Raw genomic sequence first — 16,700 nt, forward strand, 5'->3', positions numbered from 1 at the left:
CTGGCCTGCGGCTTCCTCGGATCCCAGGCGGGGCCTGGGTGAGGGCAGGCGACCCCGCACTTTGCGGGCACTCAGGAATTGTTTGTCTAATGAATGAGCCTGGTTAGAGTTTCACTCTCTGGAAGGAGCCCGGGGTTCAGGCTGTGGCTTGGGTGACAGGGGTGTCGCACCGTCAGGTCTGGGCAGCACTTTCTGCTGCTGTTCCGGAACCAGCAGCCTGCTCTGTGCAGGTGCAGGTGCCCTGGGCTTACCTGGGCCGCCCCCTGGACCACCTGCAGCCAGTGCAGGCCCTGGGTCCCCCTGAGGAGAGGGGAGCTGGCCCCGGGCTGGCCACTGCACAGGCAGCCAGGGGTCATGGCACATTTGTGGCCTCTGACCCTCGGAGGCTAAGTGTGAGGTGTCCTCTGGGGGACCTTGCCTGTCTGGGCAGCCCAGCGCAAAGCCCCCTCCCCTCCTTTGCACAGGACACTTGCTGGGAGCCCGGGGTGTGAATTGGGCAAGGGGGACCACCCTCAGGCTCGGGGACGAGTCTCCTGGGGCAGATGGGGTCCAGGTGACAGAGGCTCAGTGACACCACTGGTTGGCCCTTGGTCACATTGGGAGCAATGCGGGAGCACAGGCCTCCGGGCCGGAAGCCCCGGGCTGGTTCTCTGCCCACGTGCCTCCTCCCTGGACCCGTGCAGCCCGCCGCCCCCCACCCCGGCCCCGGCCCCAAGCGGCCGGGCAGCCAGGGAGCATTGGGCAGGGTGCCAGGTGGCAGGTGAGCTGGGATGGGGGGTTGGCTGCTGGGTTTTCTGTCATTTGGAAGCCCCTGCTGGGCTGGCCCTGGCCTGGTCCCCCACGGCCTCCCCTGGGCTGGCCTTCAATCTGGTCCCATTCCAGAGGCCTCCCCTCCCACCTCAGGGCTACTGCTCTGTCCTGGGGGCCTCTGGATCAGTGGGGTGCAATTTCCCCACCCCACCTTGCCCTGCACCCCAAAAGTCCCCAGAAGCACCATCTGAGGAGTGAGTTTTCCTTCTACTTATGCTGTTCTTTTTTTAACATTTATTTATTTTTGATAGAGATACAAAGCGTGAACAGGGGAGGGGCAGAGAGAACGGGAGACACAGAATCCGAGGCAGGCTCCGGGCCCCGAGCTGTCAGCACAGAGCCCGATGCGGGGCTCGAACCCATGAACTGTGAGATCATGACCTGAGCCAAAGTCAGACGCCCAACCGACTGAGCCACCCGGGCGCCCCGTATTCTGACTGTTCTTAGAGACTAGAATATCTCATCTTGACACATGTGAGGGGATGGGGTGCTTCGTCAAAGTGGCCCGGCTGCAGGAAGACACAGTGAGAGTGCGGAGAGCCCCCGGTGCACACCCGTCCCCTCCCCGGGCTGCCCTGCGAGCCCTGTGGGCCAGGAGGGGTCTACACCCCCAACCAGGAGCCAGCAGGGAAGGGGTGCGGAGGGACGGCCCCTCAGAAGGTCGGGCTGCCCAGAGGTCTCGGCCAGGAGAGGCCCGGGGCCTGGGTCACTCGGGACCCCGTCTGTTGGGAACGTTGGACACGGGTGCCGGGCAGGCCCAGATCCAGGCTCCCCCCAGGGTCCCCTTGGGGATTTGGTCTCACGCAGGCGTCTCTTGGACGAGTCACATTGGCTCTCTTGGCAGGATACTGCCAGGCCTCCACGCGGCCAAGGGCATCGGCTTGGCGGGAGCCCCTGCTCTGACCCCCACCCCCCACCCCTGCACGGTGGTGCAGTCTGAGAGAGGAACGGCATCTCTGGTTCATTAGACCCCTGCCTCTTCTCCACCTCCCTCCCCCGGCCCTCGCATCCCACACCCTGCACAGCATTTGCGGGCACTGCTCTCAGGACTTCTGTTCCGTTCCGCGTCCCCAGGCTCTTCTACTGTGGGCATTTGGCCCGGGTTTCTCTCTGGCTCTGTGCCCTTCCTGCCAGGTCCCGTGTCCCCTCCTTCAGGAGACCCCTGCCGCGAGCAGAGCGCTGTGGGCCAAGAGACCCTTCTGGCCCTGAGGGCAGCCTTGCGCTGACCGGGCCTGAGGCAGGACCAGCTTCTGAGGGGCGTTGGGGTCAGGTGGCCTCACCCTGCTGTTCCTCAGCCCGTCCCTGCTGCTTTCTGGTCTCTGTTCTCCGTAGGGTCGAGCTGCTGGGACCCTGGACTCACCAGGGGAGCCCGTGCCTGGCAGCGGGCCTCTCCCTCGGGGCCCCGATGGGTGTTTAGTGCCCGGACGCGCTGCCGGGTGCCGAGTGGAGGGCTGGGTCGGGCTGGGTTTCACGGAAGAGGCCGAGTGCACACTGAGCCTTGAGAAAGAGGCGGGAAGGGATGTATTCTAGAAGGGGCAGCCCTAGAGCGTGAGTCCCCACGTGGCTGGATCGAACCAGACCTAAAGGAGGTGGCTGGGAAATGAGGACAGAAAGTCAGTACTGGCAAAAAAAAAAAAAAAAAAAAAAAAAAAAAAGGAAGGAAAAAGGAAAGGGGCATCTGGGTGGCTCAGTTGGTTAAGCGCTGACTCTTGGCAGGCTGGTCCATGCAGTGACCCATGGAGATCTCGGTGCCCCTTCTGGCCCCACTCCAGGACCTCGCAGCCCGAGCCAGCCCCGTTCTGGGAGTCAGGCCCTCGGTCCCCGGTCCTTCTCAGGCACGAGGGAGCAGAAGCTGACCTGGGTCCTTGCAATGGCCGGGCAGAGCTCTCCCAGCCCAACATGGTAGCCGACCCCATGGCCGGAGGTAGTGACCCCAGCGCTCACGGCCGTCCCTGCCCGCTGCCCCACGGCCACAACTCTGCTGGAGCTCGCTGACGCACACTAGTGCCTCTCCCGCTTGGCTGTGGGCGCCAGGTGCCTGGTCAGCCTGTAGCCTCACTAGGTGTCTTTGGGAGGCGTCTCCAGACCCCTCCACGCCCACCCAAGGCAGCCCAGCTTCCAGGCCTTGTGTCTGGACCTGGGCTGGATGTGGGGTGTCATCTAGGATGTTCCTCACACCGGGGAGATGTGGCGTCCCCAAGGGCCCCATCCTGAAGCTGCCAGGCTCCGGGCAGGGCAAGAGCCCTGCACTTACTTGGGGCAGCAGAGGGGCTTACGACCCCAGGCTCGGTGATGCTTTAGCTCGGCTCTGAGTGCCGAGAGAACCACCTCTGTGGCCAGCAGGCTAGGGTGATGGCGTGGGGAGCCTGTGCCCCTGACAGCTGCGGCGCACGTGCCTTCTGCTCTGGGGCCAGCACCCAGGTGGGCATGCAACAGGGGTGGCCTCTGGGTGGGGGTGAGGGGTGGCAGGAGAGGGACAAGTTGTGCACCTTGATCTGGGGGCGGTAGGAGGGATAAACAGGTGGAGAAGTGGATAGATGGATGGGTAAATGGAGGGCAGGATGGATGGAGGGAAAGAGGGAGAGAGGGATCCACAGGATGGGGGATGCACCTGGGGTGAACCTGACCCCAGGTGGCCTCCAGCCAGCACCTGCCCCCCACCCCTCAATTTCTCCGGCTGTGCTGGCCTCGGGGCCTCTGCCCAACGCAGCCAGTGGTGTTGCCTTCGCGAGGCTGGGGCGGCAGGAGGAAGATCACAGTCTCTGGGCCCCAGTCCACTGCCAGGCCACACAGGACCCGGTGTCTGGTCCTCTTGGCTGGCAGTGCCGACTCACCGCCCCCAGGCATGGAGCCTTCCCGCGAACGTGGTCCCATCGGGACCCGCCCGTCGCGGTCTCCATCCCGTGCCGGCAGGACCAGATCGGACCAAACCCCGAGAGCAGACCTGCTCGGCCCTCTCCACGCCCCCCCCCCCCCCCAGCCCTCTTGCCTGCCCTCCAGAGTGTCCTGGAGGGGGACGTGCTGGCTGCCCCACCGGGGCGAGTGTGCAGGGAAGGAAGGCCGTGTGAAGAGAAGCGAGGGGGTGGCCCTCAGCCGCTGCTGCCCAGACCCCCCGGCCGAGGGGCCCTCTGAGTCACTCTCAGCCCCGAGTCCGAGGGCGGCCCCTTCTGCCCAGCCCAAGGGCTAAATTTACCCTTTTAATAAGAACCAGACTTATATCCGACTTTCCTTTTCTTTTATTAGTTCTGGGCTGTTGGCGGTCGGGCCTCCCCTGTCATCTTGCTTCCACGCTCGTCGGCTGGGTGGCTCAGCAACCACAGCATTTTCCTATTATGGCCTGAGAACTGCTGCCTTTGGGCCAACCGGGGCTTCTGGAAGGTTCTCCTGGGCCAGCGGAGAGGGGCTTCCCATGTGACACACGCATGTTTCTGGGCTGCCTCCGCATCCTAGGGCTGGGCCGACCAGGAGGTTCACCCACAGCTTCACAGTCCTGCCTCCTCCGCCCGTCCCTCCTCCCTCCCTGTGCCCGTCTCAGGTTCCTCTCGTCCAGCCAGCGTCTCGGAGTCGTGGACGGCAGCCGGGATCCTTGGGAGGAGCCCTCAGGGACTCCTAGGGGCCGTGGTAGCAGCAGGGCAGGCCCGGTGTCTGGTGGGACGGAGTGAGGGAATGGGCCGGACAGGCCAACATCTGGGGGCGGCCAGCGTGTGGCCGGAGGGGACCGCCCCAGATCTGGACGCTGCGTGGGTCCCGGATAGCCTGCCCTGCGGGGGCGGGGGGGTGTCACAGATCAGAGGGGACTTCGTGCCAGTCTAAGCTGCTTCTCCCCCGCAGAGGGGGGTGGGCTGCCTGCGGGGAGGCGAACTTGGCCACGTGGCCTGCCAGCTGTCCCCCAGAATCCACACGACTCCTGGAGCCACTGTCAGCTCCGGGTGGCTGGGGGCTGAGCAGCCGGCCTGGGCAGGGGCCTGCTCCCGTGCAGCAGGGGCTCAGGCTCGGGGGTCTCTAGTTTGGTGCAGACGACAGGCGAGGGTCCCCTTCCAGCACAGGTGAGCCGGAATGTGCTCCCACTGCCCAGGGCGGGGGAGGAGGTGGGCAGGGCCCGGCGGCCTGCGGCCCCTCCCACGTCACCCCGGGGGCACACGGAATCAAAGGTCGGGGGCCTTTTCCGGGGCCAGTAAGGGGACCAGTCTGGTGGGGGCCTGACCCTGGGAAGCGGGTCTTTGAGGCCCCCCTCTCGCAAGAATTGGGTCAGCCACCTCGTGCGTGTTCGGGGCCGTGCCTCAGACACGCGTGCACATCTGTGTCCTGTGTGCACGCCCGTGGCCAGCGTGTACAGCCGTGGCCACGAGTGTGCGCCCGGACACGCCCCGTGAGCGCCCACACACGGTCACTGTGCTGCCTCTGTGCACGCGCACACGTGTGCCCGGGCCAGCGGTGGGTTCCAGCCGGGCCGGGACCGTTCTTGGGTGGATCTCCCCCCGCTTGCTTCCCAGCCTTTCCATCTTAGTCCATGCAGGACCAGGGCTGAACGCCGATGGACACTCTCCTTCCTTGTCCCCTGTCCTGGAACGGGAGGGGTGTGGCCAGGTCCCTGGGGCGGACCTCCTGCCTCCTCTTCTCTGACAGCTCCCTCTAGGCCTGGCTCAGCACAGGAGGGGCACTCTGGCCCCCCAGGCGGACTGCCTGTCCCTCCAGTGTCTCAGCAGCCTCTGGTGTCCTGGGGGAGACCCCGGGTGCCCCCCGCGCGCCCAGGTGGGCCCTGCAAGGCCTGAGGGAAGCGGGGAGCCTGAGCAGGTATGAGCAGGAGGGTGGGAGCTGGGGAAGCCCCGCCAGTAGCCAGTCAGCTGGGCTTCAGGAGCCTCAGGAGCCCTGAGAGCCCGGGAAGGGCTTGCTTCTCGGAGGCGGCCGGCAGCCATCTCGGTGAGGCCTTTCCTTCACAGCCCGTGTCACGGTTTCCAGAGAGGGAGGATGCCGTCCCCGTGGCTCACGTCAGACACAATAAGTGCCCGTTCTGCCCAGCTCTCGGAGGCCCTTCTGTCCGCCTGTCTTTCCCCGACTCCTGCTCCCTCTGCCCTCAGCCTGGGGTCACGGTGAGGAGACAGGCTTCTCAGGAACCCCCACCACAGGACAGCCTGGTGGGGAGATGCGGGCGGTGGGGAGGGCACGGTGGACACCTGGCACCTCAGACTTGGGGTGCACGGCACAGGGCCACCCGTGTTGCTGCCAGTCAGGCCCGCGGGGGTCTCGGTGGCCCCTAGACCGTAGGCTCTCCCCCGGGCAACACCTGTGCTCTGGGGCAGGGGCATCCTCAGCACCTTGGCCATGGCAGGTGGGCCTGGCAAACAGATTGATGGAGGAAGACCCCGTTCTCCAGTGTTGCCCGGCCACGTGGTGCCCCCTCTCCAGCGGGCCAAGGCCGGACTCGGTGGTCGCTGGAGGTTCCTGGGGTGTCCGGGGCATTCCAGCTGGGGCAGCTGCGAGGGGCCGGGTCGTCTGGGCCTCGGGGTGTGGGGTCAGATGGGGCTCCGGGGTCGGGGTCGGGGCCGTGCCCGAGGACCTAGGCCGCCAGAGGGTGTCAACCAGGCCTCCCGGGCATGCTGGCTTCCGGAGCGGTTTTCTCAGCCAGCCGGGCGCCCAGGCCAGGCCTCCGTGGGGCACTAGGCAGAGCGAAGGCGGTGCTACAGCCGGGACTAGAGCCCCGTGTCTGGCCTGGGCTGGCGGCACGGCGGGCCATGCATGACGCTCAGTACACGGCGGCTCGCCTCTGGCCCTGCTGAAACGTCACACAGCTTCGGGCCCCTTCCCCGAGGTTATCGTGAACGTGGGACGTATCTGTGACGGGAGCTGACAGAATCTCAGGGCAGTGGCCACCATGACCGCTCCTACTGGACGGGGCAGCCTCAGAATGGATAGGCCTCATTCGGACCTCAGCTGAGGCACTGGGGACCCCGGGGTCCAGACTAACGATGCCCCGTTCCTTGGTCAGCCCCGTGGTGGCCCGTTGTCTGGGACTGCATGAAAGCAATTAGTGCGAGGTTTGTAGAGCCCCTGGTCTGAGAGGGGTAGTGTGAGTGGCTCCAGGACTGGAGGACTGGAGCTCCCAGCCGGGGCAGGGGCGTGCAAACCAGGAACCCCTCTGGCCTTCCCTACTGCTCAGGCTCCCACCGTCCCTTCCCAGGCTGGTGACCGCAGCGCTCCGTGGGCAAGGACCTTGCCAAGAGGAAAGAAGCCTTCAGCCCAGTTCCCGGCCAGACTTGGCCTCGAGGCTCCGGCCCTGGCCCTGGCCCAGGCCGCCTCTGCTCACGCTCTGTCTGGGGCTGGCTACTGGTTGGCGGGAGGGGCTAGGGAGCTGGTAGCCAGGTCTGCCCCAGGCCCCTGCCGGCCAGGCACGCTGCCAGCTGCAGACTCCTTGGAGGTGGAGGTGACGATGCGAGCCGGCTGGGGGTGGGGGGGGGTTCCAGGGGCCATCAGCCCCCTCCCCGCCACCCGGCCCCGCAGCCCACCTGGCAAGGCCTGCGGCACCTTCGGCTGCGTCCACGCCTCTAGGCCAGGACGGTGGGGAAGAGACCGAGCCGTTCAGAGCAAGGACCGTGGAGCCCGCCGCACAGGGCCCAGGCAGGGGGGACTGGCCTGCAGGAAGCGGGGGGCGGGAATGGGAGCCCCTGGCGGGACCCGGCGCTGCAGACCGGGGTTGTAGGAGGGAGAGGCCCCCTGGGTCCCCGCAGGAGTCTCCCACAGCGGCTCAGGGCACCGGGTGTCTGTGTGTGCAGCCGGGGCCGGCCAATGCCTCTGTGACGCTGTTGGGCCCAAGAGCACTTGTGGTGTGGGGGCGATGGGGTCTCCAGCGCCCTCTGCTTCCTTCCCTGTGTCATCCTGTCTGCATGGCAAGCCCCTTCTGTTTTCCAGCTGAAAGGAAAAGAGTGGAGAAGGTTCCCCAGGTGGATGTCTGAGTCAGCCACCAGGCCAGCGGGGCAGCCCCTCAGTTAGCAGGGTGGGCAGGGGCAGCCCCGCCACAGGCCGGGGAGGGGGGCTGGGCTGGAACAGTGTTTCAGCATTTCCACTACGTTCCCCGCACTGTGGGGCAGGGGTCCCCTCCCTAGACACAGAGAAGCCAGCTCTCTGAGGGCCCCCAAGAAGGTCCCCTGTGTCAGGAGACGGGCGGTGTGGGGCGAGGTGGGCCCCAGGCTTGGGGTCTCTGGCCGAGGCGGGAAGTGTAGCCTGTCTCCGGTATGTCCCCTGCTCTGCAGAGCTAAGACCAGGGGCCGGCTGAGCTGAGGTGCCACCCTCCTAGGCGTCCGTGCGGTGGGACCCCCTTCTGGAATAGGGTCAGAACAGAGCACCCGTGAGTGTCCCCACCCAAGGCCAGGATCAGTGTCCGGAGGAGGGCATGAGGTCCTGGGACCCCCAACCCAGATTTTAGCCTAGAGGTCCAGTATTGGGCCTCAGGCCCTGCTCCCCACCCGCTGTAGCCCCAGGTGGCTGACCCTTGGGGATGTGGTGGGGGGGGGGGGGTCTGCAGAAGCCAGACCTCTGAGGCCAGAGCCTCAGGCCCGGGAGACCCTGCACGGGACCCACCTGGAAGCTTCGGCTTCCCTGGACCCCAGGGTCAGGGGGCCCCGTGGGACCCTGAGCTGCATTTCCTGCCCAGCCTGGAGCCTGGCCCGCCGCTTCGCCCCCGCGGTGTGGGAGAGCTCAAGGTGTGGGCTTCTCAGGCTGAGCTCCTGGAGAAATTCATTATCCAGACCCGGCTTTTGGACTGGGCTGCTTCCCAGTGTCCCGGGAGGAGCAGGGTGGGAGGGACCTTCCTGGGAGGGTGCGGGGGTGGGGAGGCCTGGGAGACTCTGGGCGAGGCAGGAAAAGGCCTGCTCATCCTCCAGGCATGCCCCCCCCCCCAGGTCCCTGGGGCCCAGCAGGGGCCGCCCTCCCACTCCTGCCCCTCCACCCGCGGCCCCCGGAGGCCAACACTTCCCTTCCCAGCCCAGAGTCCCCTCCCCTGGCTGGACGCCTGTGGTCTGGCCGCGGCCCATGGCAGTCCCAGCCCTGCGGTCCGGGAAGTCCCTGGCCCCCGGGGCACCTTCGTCCCCTGCCCCTGGGTCTTCCCAGGGTCTCCCTGCATCCTGACACCCACCACAGAGGTCGGCGTGTGCTCCAGTCCCTGGCCGCACTCACACACCTGCCTCTGTGGCCGGCGCCCAGGAGAGGCCCCACTCCTCCGTCTGTCCCGTTCACACGCTGGAGGGGAGGGAAGCTGCCAGGGTCCCCACCAGGGCAGCCCCTCCCTCTCCCCTGCTCTGGGCCTTGCCTCCTCTCTGCTGAGTCACCCGGTGTCTGGGAAGCTCCCAGAGCCAAAACCGGGCTGGATGAGGAATCACAAATTCACAAAATCCCCCTGCCTCCCGGGCAGGGAAACAGCTGCCCTGACTCACCTAGGGCAGGGCCTGCAGCCTCCGGGGACCCCCTGAGAACGCCTGCGAACCCCACCAGGCCCCTCCCTACACCCAGCCTGATGGGGTGCTGAGCGCCCAGGCCGCTGCTCCCCATCCCTGGGCTGGTCCCAAGCCAGGCTCACTGCCTGTGAACAGGGGTGACGAGATGGCGGGGCGGGGGCCAAGCAGGGCTGTCCTAACCCCCCACCACCCCCAGGGGCTGCTCCTCAGAGAGCGGTCTGTGTCCGCCTGCGTCCTTCCTGCGCAAGCTGCCGTCGCCATGGAAATCCAGGGAGGCGCGCTCAGCCTGGCCTTGGCCACTGGATTTGGGCAGGGAGAGGGGACACAGTGGCGGGGGTGCAGGTGGGCACGGAGAGCCGGCTGTCAGCGCCAGCGCGGAGTGTCCTGGGGGACAGATGACTATGTGTGTCCGCCTGCCAGGCTGGCCAGGGTGTGACCCTGAGAGCCCCGGGGGGCTGACAAAAGGCAGGTCTGGCTTCATCCTTGTCTCTGCCTCTGCCTCCGCTTCTGTCCCTCTCACCTGGGTGGGGCTGATGAGTCCGTTGGTTGGACCTGGGGAGAAGGCTGAGGACCCCACTGTGGGGAGGGGCCGGTCCCCCCAGTGCTGCCCAGAAGGCCGGCAGAGGCTGCGGGGCCCACGAGGCTGGAGCAGGGCCCCTGCTGATGCTGGGCCTTTCTGGGAGGTGTGGGTAGAGCGCTCTGGCAGGTGCGCCGGTGGCTGCGGGGCCCCGAAGCTGCCCGCCACCATGGCCTGGGAGAGTCAGGGGCTCGGCCTCTGAGGAGAAGGCCCACCGCAGAGCCAGCCGCCTGCTGCCCGCGGGCACGGCACTCGGCATCCCATTGATCGGGGTGGGGGCGGGGGGCGGTGCTGGTCGCAAAAGTGCCAACAGTGGCAGGAGGGCACGGGACCCCGAGCGTGTCTGTCGGGAGCCCGAGTGGGCCGTTTCTCCTGCTTCTGAAGACAGAAGCCCCGGGGGTTTGGGGCTCGAGAGTCACCCCTGGAGACGGGCTCCTTGGCGGGCTGGCCCGGTCCAGACTCACCCTCGCCCCCTGTGTCCACAGCCAGCAGCCGCCTGATGGGGAATTCTCCGGCGCCCTCGTTCATGGGCAGCTTCCTCACCAGCAGCCTGGGCTCGGCGGCCCCCGCGCACCCCAGCGGCCCCACCCCCGCCCCCTCGGAGCAGGCCTACCGCGGCCCCCACCCCGCCACCTCCCAGATCTGGTTCTCTCACTCCCATGAAGGTGAGTCCGGGGCCAGGGGCCGGGGGCCAGGAGAGGAAGCCCCCACGCACAGGGGAGGTGGTAATTGGTTGGAAACGGGGGGCGGGCCCCACCAGGCAGTGGTCCTGGCCAGATGTGCACCGCAGATGGGCGGGGGGGGGGCGGGTGGAGAAGGAGGTGGGGCCGAGAGGGCTCTGGGGGAGCCAAGGAAATGTGGAACACAGCTGGGCAGGCCGGGGCCGGGCTGCACCCTCTGCCTGGGGCTGCGCCCACCTCCCCAGACTCAGAGCGGTATGGGCTCCAGATGTACCAGCTGGGAGGGAGGTGTGGGGGGGGGGGGGAGAGCTGTCAACATGCTCCTGCAGCCACCTCGGGGGCCTCGCCCGGAGCAGAGCCCCTCCCGGGCCCCTGGCCTCCCCTCGGAATGCGGCCCTGTGCACGCAGGCCTTGCGGCCGCCCGGCAGGACAGCCCGGGGGCCCCTCGGGGACTCTGGGGCTCCCCTCCGGTTTCCCAACCGCCTGCTGTCTGTTCAGCCCCTCGCACTGGGACGTGTGCGGCAGCCCGGGCCCGTGGCTGCTGGTATCCGTGCGGCCCGGGAAGGGTTAAGCCCGGCGGCGGTGGCTGGCACGCGGAGAGGTAATTGCAGTTGGCAGCGGGCACAGAGGGCTCTCCGCTCCTGGCACCGGCGCCGCCGTAACTCAGTGACTGCTGAGCGGCAAGCGTTGCGTTTGCAGAGCGCGGACCCACACGCCGCGCCCGCCGTCCGTGTTCCAGGCAGGGAGATTAGCGCCCGGCGCTGCTGGAGAGCCAGAGAAACCTCTTTGTGCAACAAGAAAGGGGCTGTTTTCCAAACAGGACAGGTGACAAGTGAGGGACAGTTGTTAAAATAATCTAGGCTTTAAGCGCTGCGCAGGGTGCACATGTTGGGCAGGCGATAAGCAGCGAGAGGTCTCCTTCCCGCTGGAGGGAGGCCGGGTGGACGGGGCAGGGTCCCCGGCCCAGACTCACCCCCCTGCTGCCCGCTTCCCACCCCCGCACTCTTAGTAGCCTCCCCAGGGGGGACCCGCTGGTGCGGGCGGGGCTGGGCGCTGGGGCGAGGCTTCCCTGGCAGCGGTGGGTGGCCCCGCGCGCTCAGTGCCTCTCCCCCTCCCCGCCCCTGCAGCTCTTCCGCCTCTCTGTCCGCCAGGCAAACTCCCAGCCCTGGCAGGAGCATCTGGGAAGGATGTCTGTAGGAGGGAGGGGTGGGGGGCTGCAGCAGCCACGTGGGACCACCTCAAAATAACGAAGTAACGGAGGAACGGCCACGGCCCCACCCTGGCCCCGCCACAGGTGCATGGGCACACCCGGGCTGGCTGACTTAGTTTCCCCTCCGGCCCGCCCTTGGGGACCTCAGCAGCGCGGAGGGCGGTTTGTGGGCAGTGCCACCTGCCCTGGGGCCCAGGGAGAAGGTGTCCCTGTCCTGCCCCTCTGGGGGCTGCGGGGAGGGCGGGGTGGGAGGCAGCCTGCAGACGGCGTCCTCAACGGCCTCCCGCCACTCGCTTCCCCTGAGCCAACGGCTACATTGGCGGCGTGGCTTTTGGCCTTCGGGGCTCCCCACCGCCCTTAGCTGCAGCCCCAGGGGAGTCCGCTGGCCGGGTGGGGGGGCCCGTGCGGGCCTCCTGCCTGCCTCCACCCTGTCCTGCATCCCGTAGAACCTTCTTTGAGGCAGGGGCAGCCTGAGCAAGAAGAGGGTCGTTGCTCCCGCTCAGACCAGCCCTGGATTGCCCCAGGACTCCAAGTCATGTGTCCATCCACCTGGACCTCCTCAGGCTGGACATGCCCACAGCCTAGTGGGCGAGGGCGTGCCTGCCGGGCCGATGGGCTTAGTGGACAAGCGCAGGTGGCCAAAGACAAAGGGAGACAGGGTGTGGCTCTTAGCCCCCCCGACCAGCCCCCTGAGCACAGGACTTGCAGGGAGCAGGGCCCACCCGAGGCCGAAGAGGAGCCTCGGGAGAGGCAGGAGCCCTGAGGGGGAGGGCACCCCCGACCTGCCAGGTCCCACCTGGCGGTAGCCGGGATCTCTATGTCCTGGCGACCGTGCCTCAGTTTACCCCCTCGCCACCTCCTTCTCTCTGCCCTCCGTGAAGCCGCCCCGCCTCGGGATCTCCTTCCTGCGGGGGTTCCCTGCCCTCCGCCCTCCGCCTGTCTGCCTGCTGTAGCCTCGCTCCCCGACAGGCCACGTGGTGCCGGCTGCCTCGCTGTGAGCTTGGAGCGTAAAGGCCGGCGGGCGGGCGGGCGGGCGGGGCCGGAGCGAGTGGCAGCGTTTGCTGGCTGCCTGCCCTGGCAGCGTGCCTGGCTGCTAGTTTGACTGGGTGCCAGCTGGCTCCCCGCGTGCAGGGGCCTGTTTCTCTGCCGTGTGTGTTCGGAGAGAAGGGGGGTGAGGCGGGCGGGGGGCACGCGACACGGCCGGAGCGTGGGGGCCGGCAGGCATGGTGGGCTGCCTGGGCGGGCCGCTCAGAGGTCTGGCCTCCCCCGCGTCCTGCTTCCTCCCACCACAGGGCGGCAGGTGCCCAGCAGAACCTGCTCCCCACCCCCTCCCTTACCTGGGGTGGCCGGGGCGGGGCCTCTGAAATGGCTCTATCTTAAGGAGGGCAGCAGGCCAGGCCCCGGCAGTAAGTGGGGGCCGGGTCAGGGGAGATGGGCCCACGTGCCCCCCCCAACTCCAGGCAGGACTCCCCACCCTCCCACCGGTGGACCTAGCTTGCCATCTGGGGGGGCAGCCGCCAGGACAGGGGCCCAGGCTTCCGCTTCCCTGGCCGAGCAGCTGGGGTGCAGGGGAGGCACCCTGGAGCTGGAGGAGCCGCCCCGGAACATCTGGCCGGAGGCAGAGCCTGTCTGCCCAGCCCCCAGGCCTCCTGCTCCCCGCTCCAGGCTCACCCAAGTGAGGGGTCCTGCCAGAGACTGGACATTCCCCACCGAGGCTTAGGGTGGGAGTGGGCGTCGGAGCTGGCCCCAGGGCAGGGGTGAGCTAGTGTCCAGCCCGCCTGCCCTGGGGGGGTTGGGGCAGGGGCGGGGGCACAGCACAGCTGGTCCCATTGTCATGGAGTCCGGCCCCCCTGTCCCCACCCCGCCCCCAGCTGCCTGGCTGGGACCACCCACAGGGCCGGTGAAAGGAGATTCTGTTCCTGGGGGCTCCGCTGGGGAGGGGTGGGGCCCCCTGGCTGCTGTGCACCACAGCCCCGCTACTTGTGGTCTCTTGTGCCACCTGGAGGGGAGCCTTGGGTGGCAGCGGGACGCGTGCCATCGCCGGCTGTGGGCCCCGCTGGCCTCTTTATCCGAGGCCCTACTTCTCCATCCAGGGCTGGGCCGGCCTCCAGGAGCGCTGGGGACCACACCAAAGTGTGGTTGGATGTTCCCCACTGCTCCCGGCCCCCGGCCTCCCCTCTGCCCCCTCTGTCCCCTCTGAGACCTCATGGGGACTTCTGGGAGGGAGCAGAAGCCTGGGGTCATGTCTGTGTGAGGGACACAGGTGTCACCTGGCATCCACCACCTCCGTGTGACCTCAGAGGCCGTCCTGGCTGCGGAAGCTTCATTTCCCAGAGCCGTCTAGAGGGGCTCTCTGATGTAGGTCTCTGCCCTGGACCCCAGCCCCTTCCCCCAGGCCCCGTCGGCTCCTTCTTCCTCTCCTGGCCTCAGTTTCCTCGATGGCTAAAATTGCCTCTGATTCTGCCCCCACAGAACCACCGATGGTCGCCCTCCTAGCGCACCCCGTCCTGGGCTGGGTACGGTGGCCCCGAGGCTGCCTCCCTGAGTCCTGCCCATGCTGGACGGAAGGAGGAGGCAAGTGGGGGCGGCCGGCTGCTCTGAGATCTGAGGACAGAGTGTGGGGAGGGGCCCGAACTCCCCAGATCCCAACACAGAAATCAGGGCTGCCCCGCCGGATAGGCCATATCCGGCCAGAGGGAGGTCCGTCTCTTGTGGACCTCTGACCCCTCCAGAGCCTTCATGGGGCTTTTGTGGCCGGCCTTCTCTCACCCCTCCCCACGCCCTCATGCCCTGGCAGGTCTCCTCCGTGGCCCCAGCTCACCGCTGTTTCCTTCATGTGGCTCTTCATATAGCAACTGGTTGCTGAGGGCACGGGTCCCACCTGATCCCTGTGAGGCTAGTCCCCGGCGGGCTCACTGTACTGGGCCAGCCTGCCTAGCCCTGGCTTGGTTCTTGCAGCCACAGGTGGCCCTGAGGTAGGGATGCCAGGGCCAATCCCTAGCTCTAGGTCAGGCCAGGTAGCACGCCTGTGGTGCTCAGGAAAATGATGCTTTGTCCTGCTGCTGGCCCAGGGATGGTACCTGCCTCGTTAACTTCAACGAGCAACCCCGCGATATGGGGGGCGGTTGTTCACCCATTTTATAGGGGAGGAAACAGGTTCGGGCAGCTGTGTGGTGGGTTTTGAGTCCAGAGAGTCTGACCGGGGGCCGTCTGGTCCTCTCTCTTGGCTGCCCTCTGAAGCCTGTCTCCCTCTGCCTTCCTTGTGTTGGGAGTAGATGTTCCCCGTTTCCAGCTCCTGCTGGTCAGCCAGGCTCTTGGCGTAGAGGCTGCTCTGGGACCCCGGCCGGGGGCGCCTGCCTCGTGGGCCCCTGCCCAGGCAGCCGTGGGCGGGGCAGCACCGCGCTGGACCAAGCCTAAGGCCTCTGCCCCTCGTAAGGGTCATCATCACTGCTCAAGAGCTGCATCGGCCTTAAGTCCACAGCGCCCGAGAGGCTGGGAGAGCCAGCGCACCTCTGAGCCTCAGTTTCCCCATCTGCAAACCGCCCTCACCCTTCAGACCCAGCGCTCTGTCTGGCCTGTTCCCCGCGGCAGCCGTCCGCTGCTGGGCCGGGGGCCGCCGTTTGCAGTGGGCGCGTGTGTGGGGGCAGCACTGGCTGGGCGAGGGGGAGGCCCCTTGTCGCTGCCTGGGCACATGGCCTGTCTGCAGCATGACTGTACGGGTCCGAGCAGCCAGGATCCCCCAGGTGCAATGACCTGAGTGTGGCCGGGACGCCCCACCCAGGGGGCTTGGAGCCCTCCGGAGGGCAGGGTGCAGAGCCTGGGCCAAGAGGTCTGGGCAGGGCAGGCGGCAGCCCCCCTGCATTTCCCGGGCAGCCAGTTGCGTGGTGGGATGTCAGCGAAGGTTTTGGGGGTGACGCCGGTCCGCCCCCAGCTCCTAGCTCTGAGGGGCTGTTGTCTTTCCCGCCTGGAGGCCTGCAGCGATCTGGGGCCCCAACCCTCCCAGGCCTCCCCTCCTTCCGAGGGCTCTCCCCTAAGCTGTGCTGCCTGAGCCTCCCTCCTCCCTGGGAGCACGTGTCAGGAGCCCGGGACTGTCCACAGGCCACCCGGATCCTGGGCAGGCTGCCCGCCGCCTGTGCTCCAGAGACGCCTGCAGGAGCCTGGCCCCTTCCCCCAACACCTACTGCTCCTCGGAGCCTGGGAAGAGACCGAGGCTGCCAGGCCCTGCGCCTTGGGCCGCGGGGGGCAGTGAGTATGCGGGGAGCGCCTGAACTGGAAACTCGACAGGTGGGATGGAAGAGGAATCCACACGAGACTGCCCTTGGCCGCCCAGCTAAGGAAGGCTGAGGCAGGGGCACTCCCCGAGGGCGGAGCTTCCAAAGCCCGCCCCCTCCCAGAGAAGGGGTCTCACGCAGGGCAGGTCGTCCCAAAGTCCAGAGGGACACCCAGAGGTCTGGCCACCAGGCGTGAGGGGGCCTGTGGACAGAAGCAGGGAGGACCAGGGGAGGGGCTGTGGCAAGGTTAGCGCTCCTCCCCGGGCAGACATGATTAGCCGATCGCCGCACTCGAGCCGCCTGTAGGTGCAGCCTCAGAATCCTTCTTAACCCAGTTCTGGCCTGTCCCGATCATCTGGTAGACTTGACGCCACAATGGAAACCCGCTGACGTCCTGAGTGAAAGGGGCGTCTCGTGGGAGGGAGCCGGCGTCCAGTCAGTGTCGGGCATTGGGCCATGACCCCTAGCCTGGTACCTGTGGCAGAATCCTAAATGATAGCAGTGCGTCAGGGCCCCAGGAGCAGGGGCCATTTGCCCAGCCGTGTCCCTGGGTGTCTCTGTGGAGGTCATCGTGGGTGAAATAAGTGTGGGATCCTTCAGGGCTGGCAGGGGGAGGGGGGGGGCTGCTGGGCTCCATCTGGGGGAACTTACCCCTGCTGATCCCCAGAGAGGGCCTGACCCAGAGGAGATGGGCTCTGATTGGTC

General features: G+C 67.3%; 1 protein-coding gene across 3 annotated transcripts in view; it reads left to right on the forward strand.

Moving 5' to 3' along the window:
• Nucleotides 1-16,700, forward strand: part of BAHCC1 (BAH domain and coiled-coil containing 1) — a 64,163-nt gene that overhangs the window by 16,846 nt on the left and 30,617 nt on the right. For 2 of the 3 annotated variants that reach the window (XM_045044166.1, XM_045044167.1), the window contains exon 3: nucleotides 10,320-10,499. In XM_045044166.1, the coding sequence (XP_044900101.1) occupies nucleotides 10,320-10,499 (180 nt within the window). Of the gene's footprint in view, nucleotides 1-3,368; nucleotides 5,901-10,319; nucleotides 10,500-16,700 lie in introns of those variants that run through there. The other variant, XM_045044168.1, reaches the window with a different exon arrangement.

The sequence above is a fragment of the Felis catus genome, chromosome E1 (assembly GCF_018350175.1).
Source record: "Felis catus isolate Fca126 chromosome E1, F.catus_Fca126_mat1.0, whole genome shotgun sequence".
Taxonomy (NCBI): Eukaryota; Metazoa; Chordata; class Mammalia; order Carnivora; family Felidae; genus Felis; species Felis catus.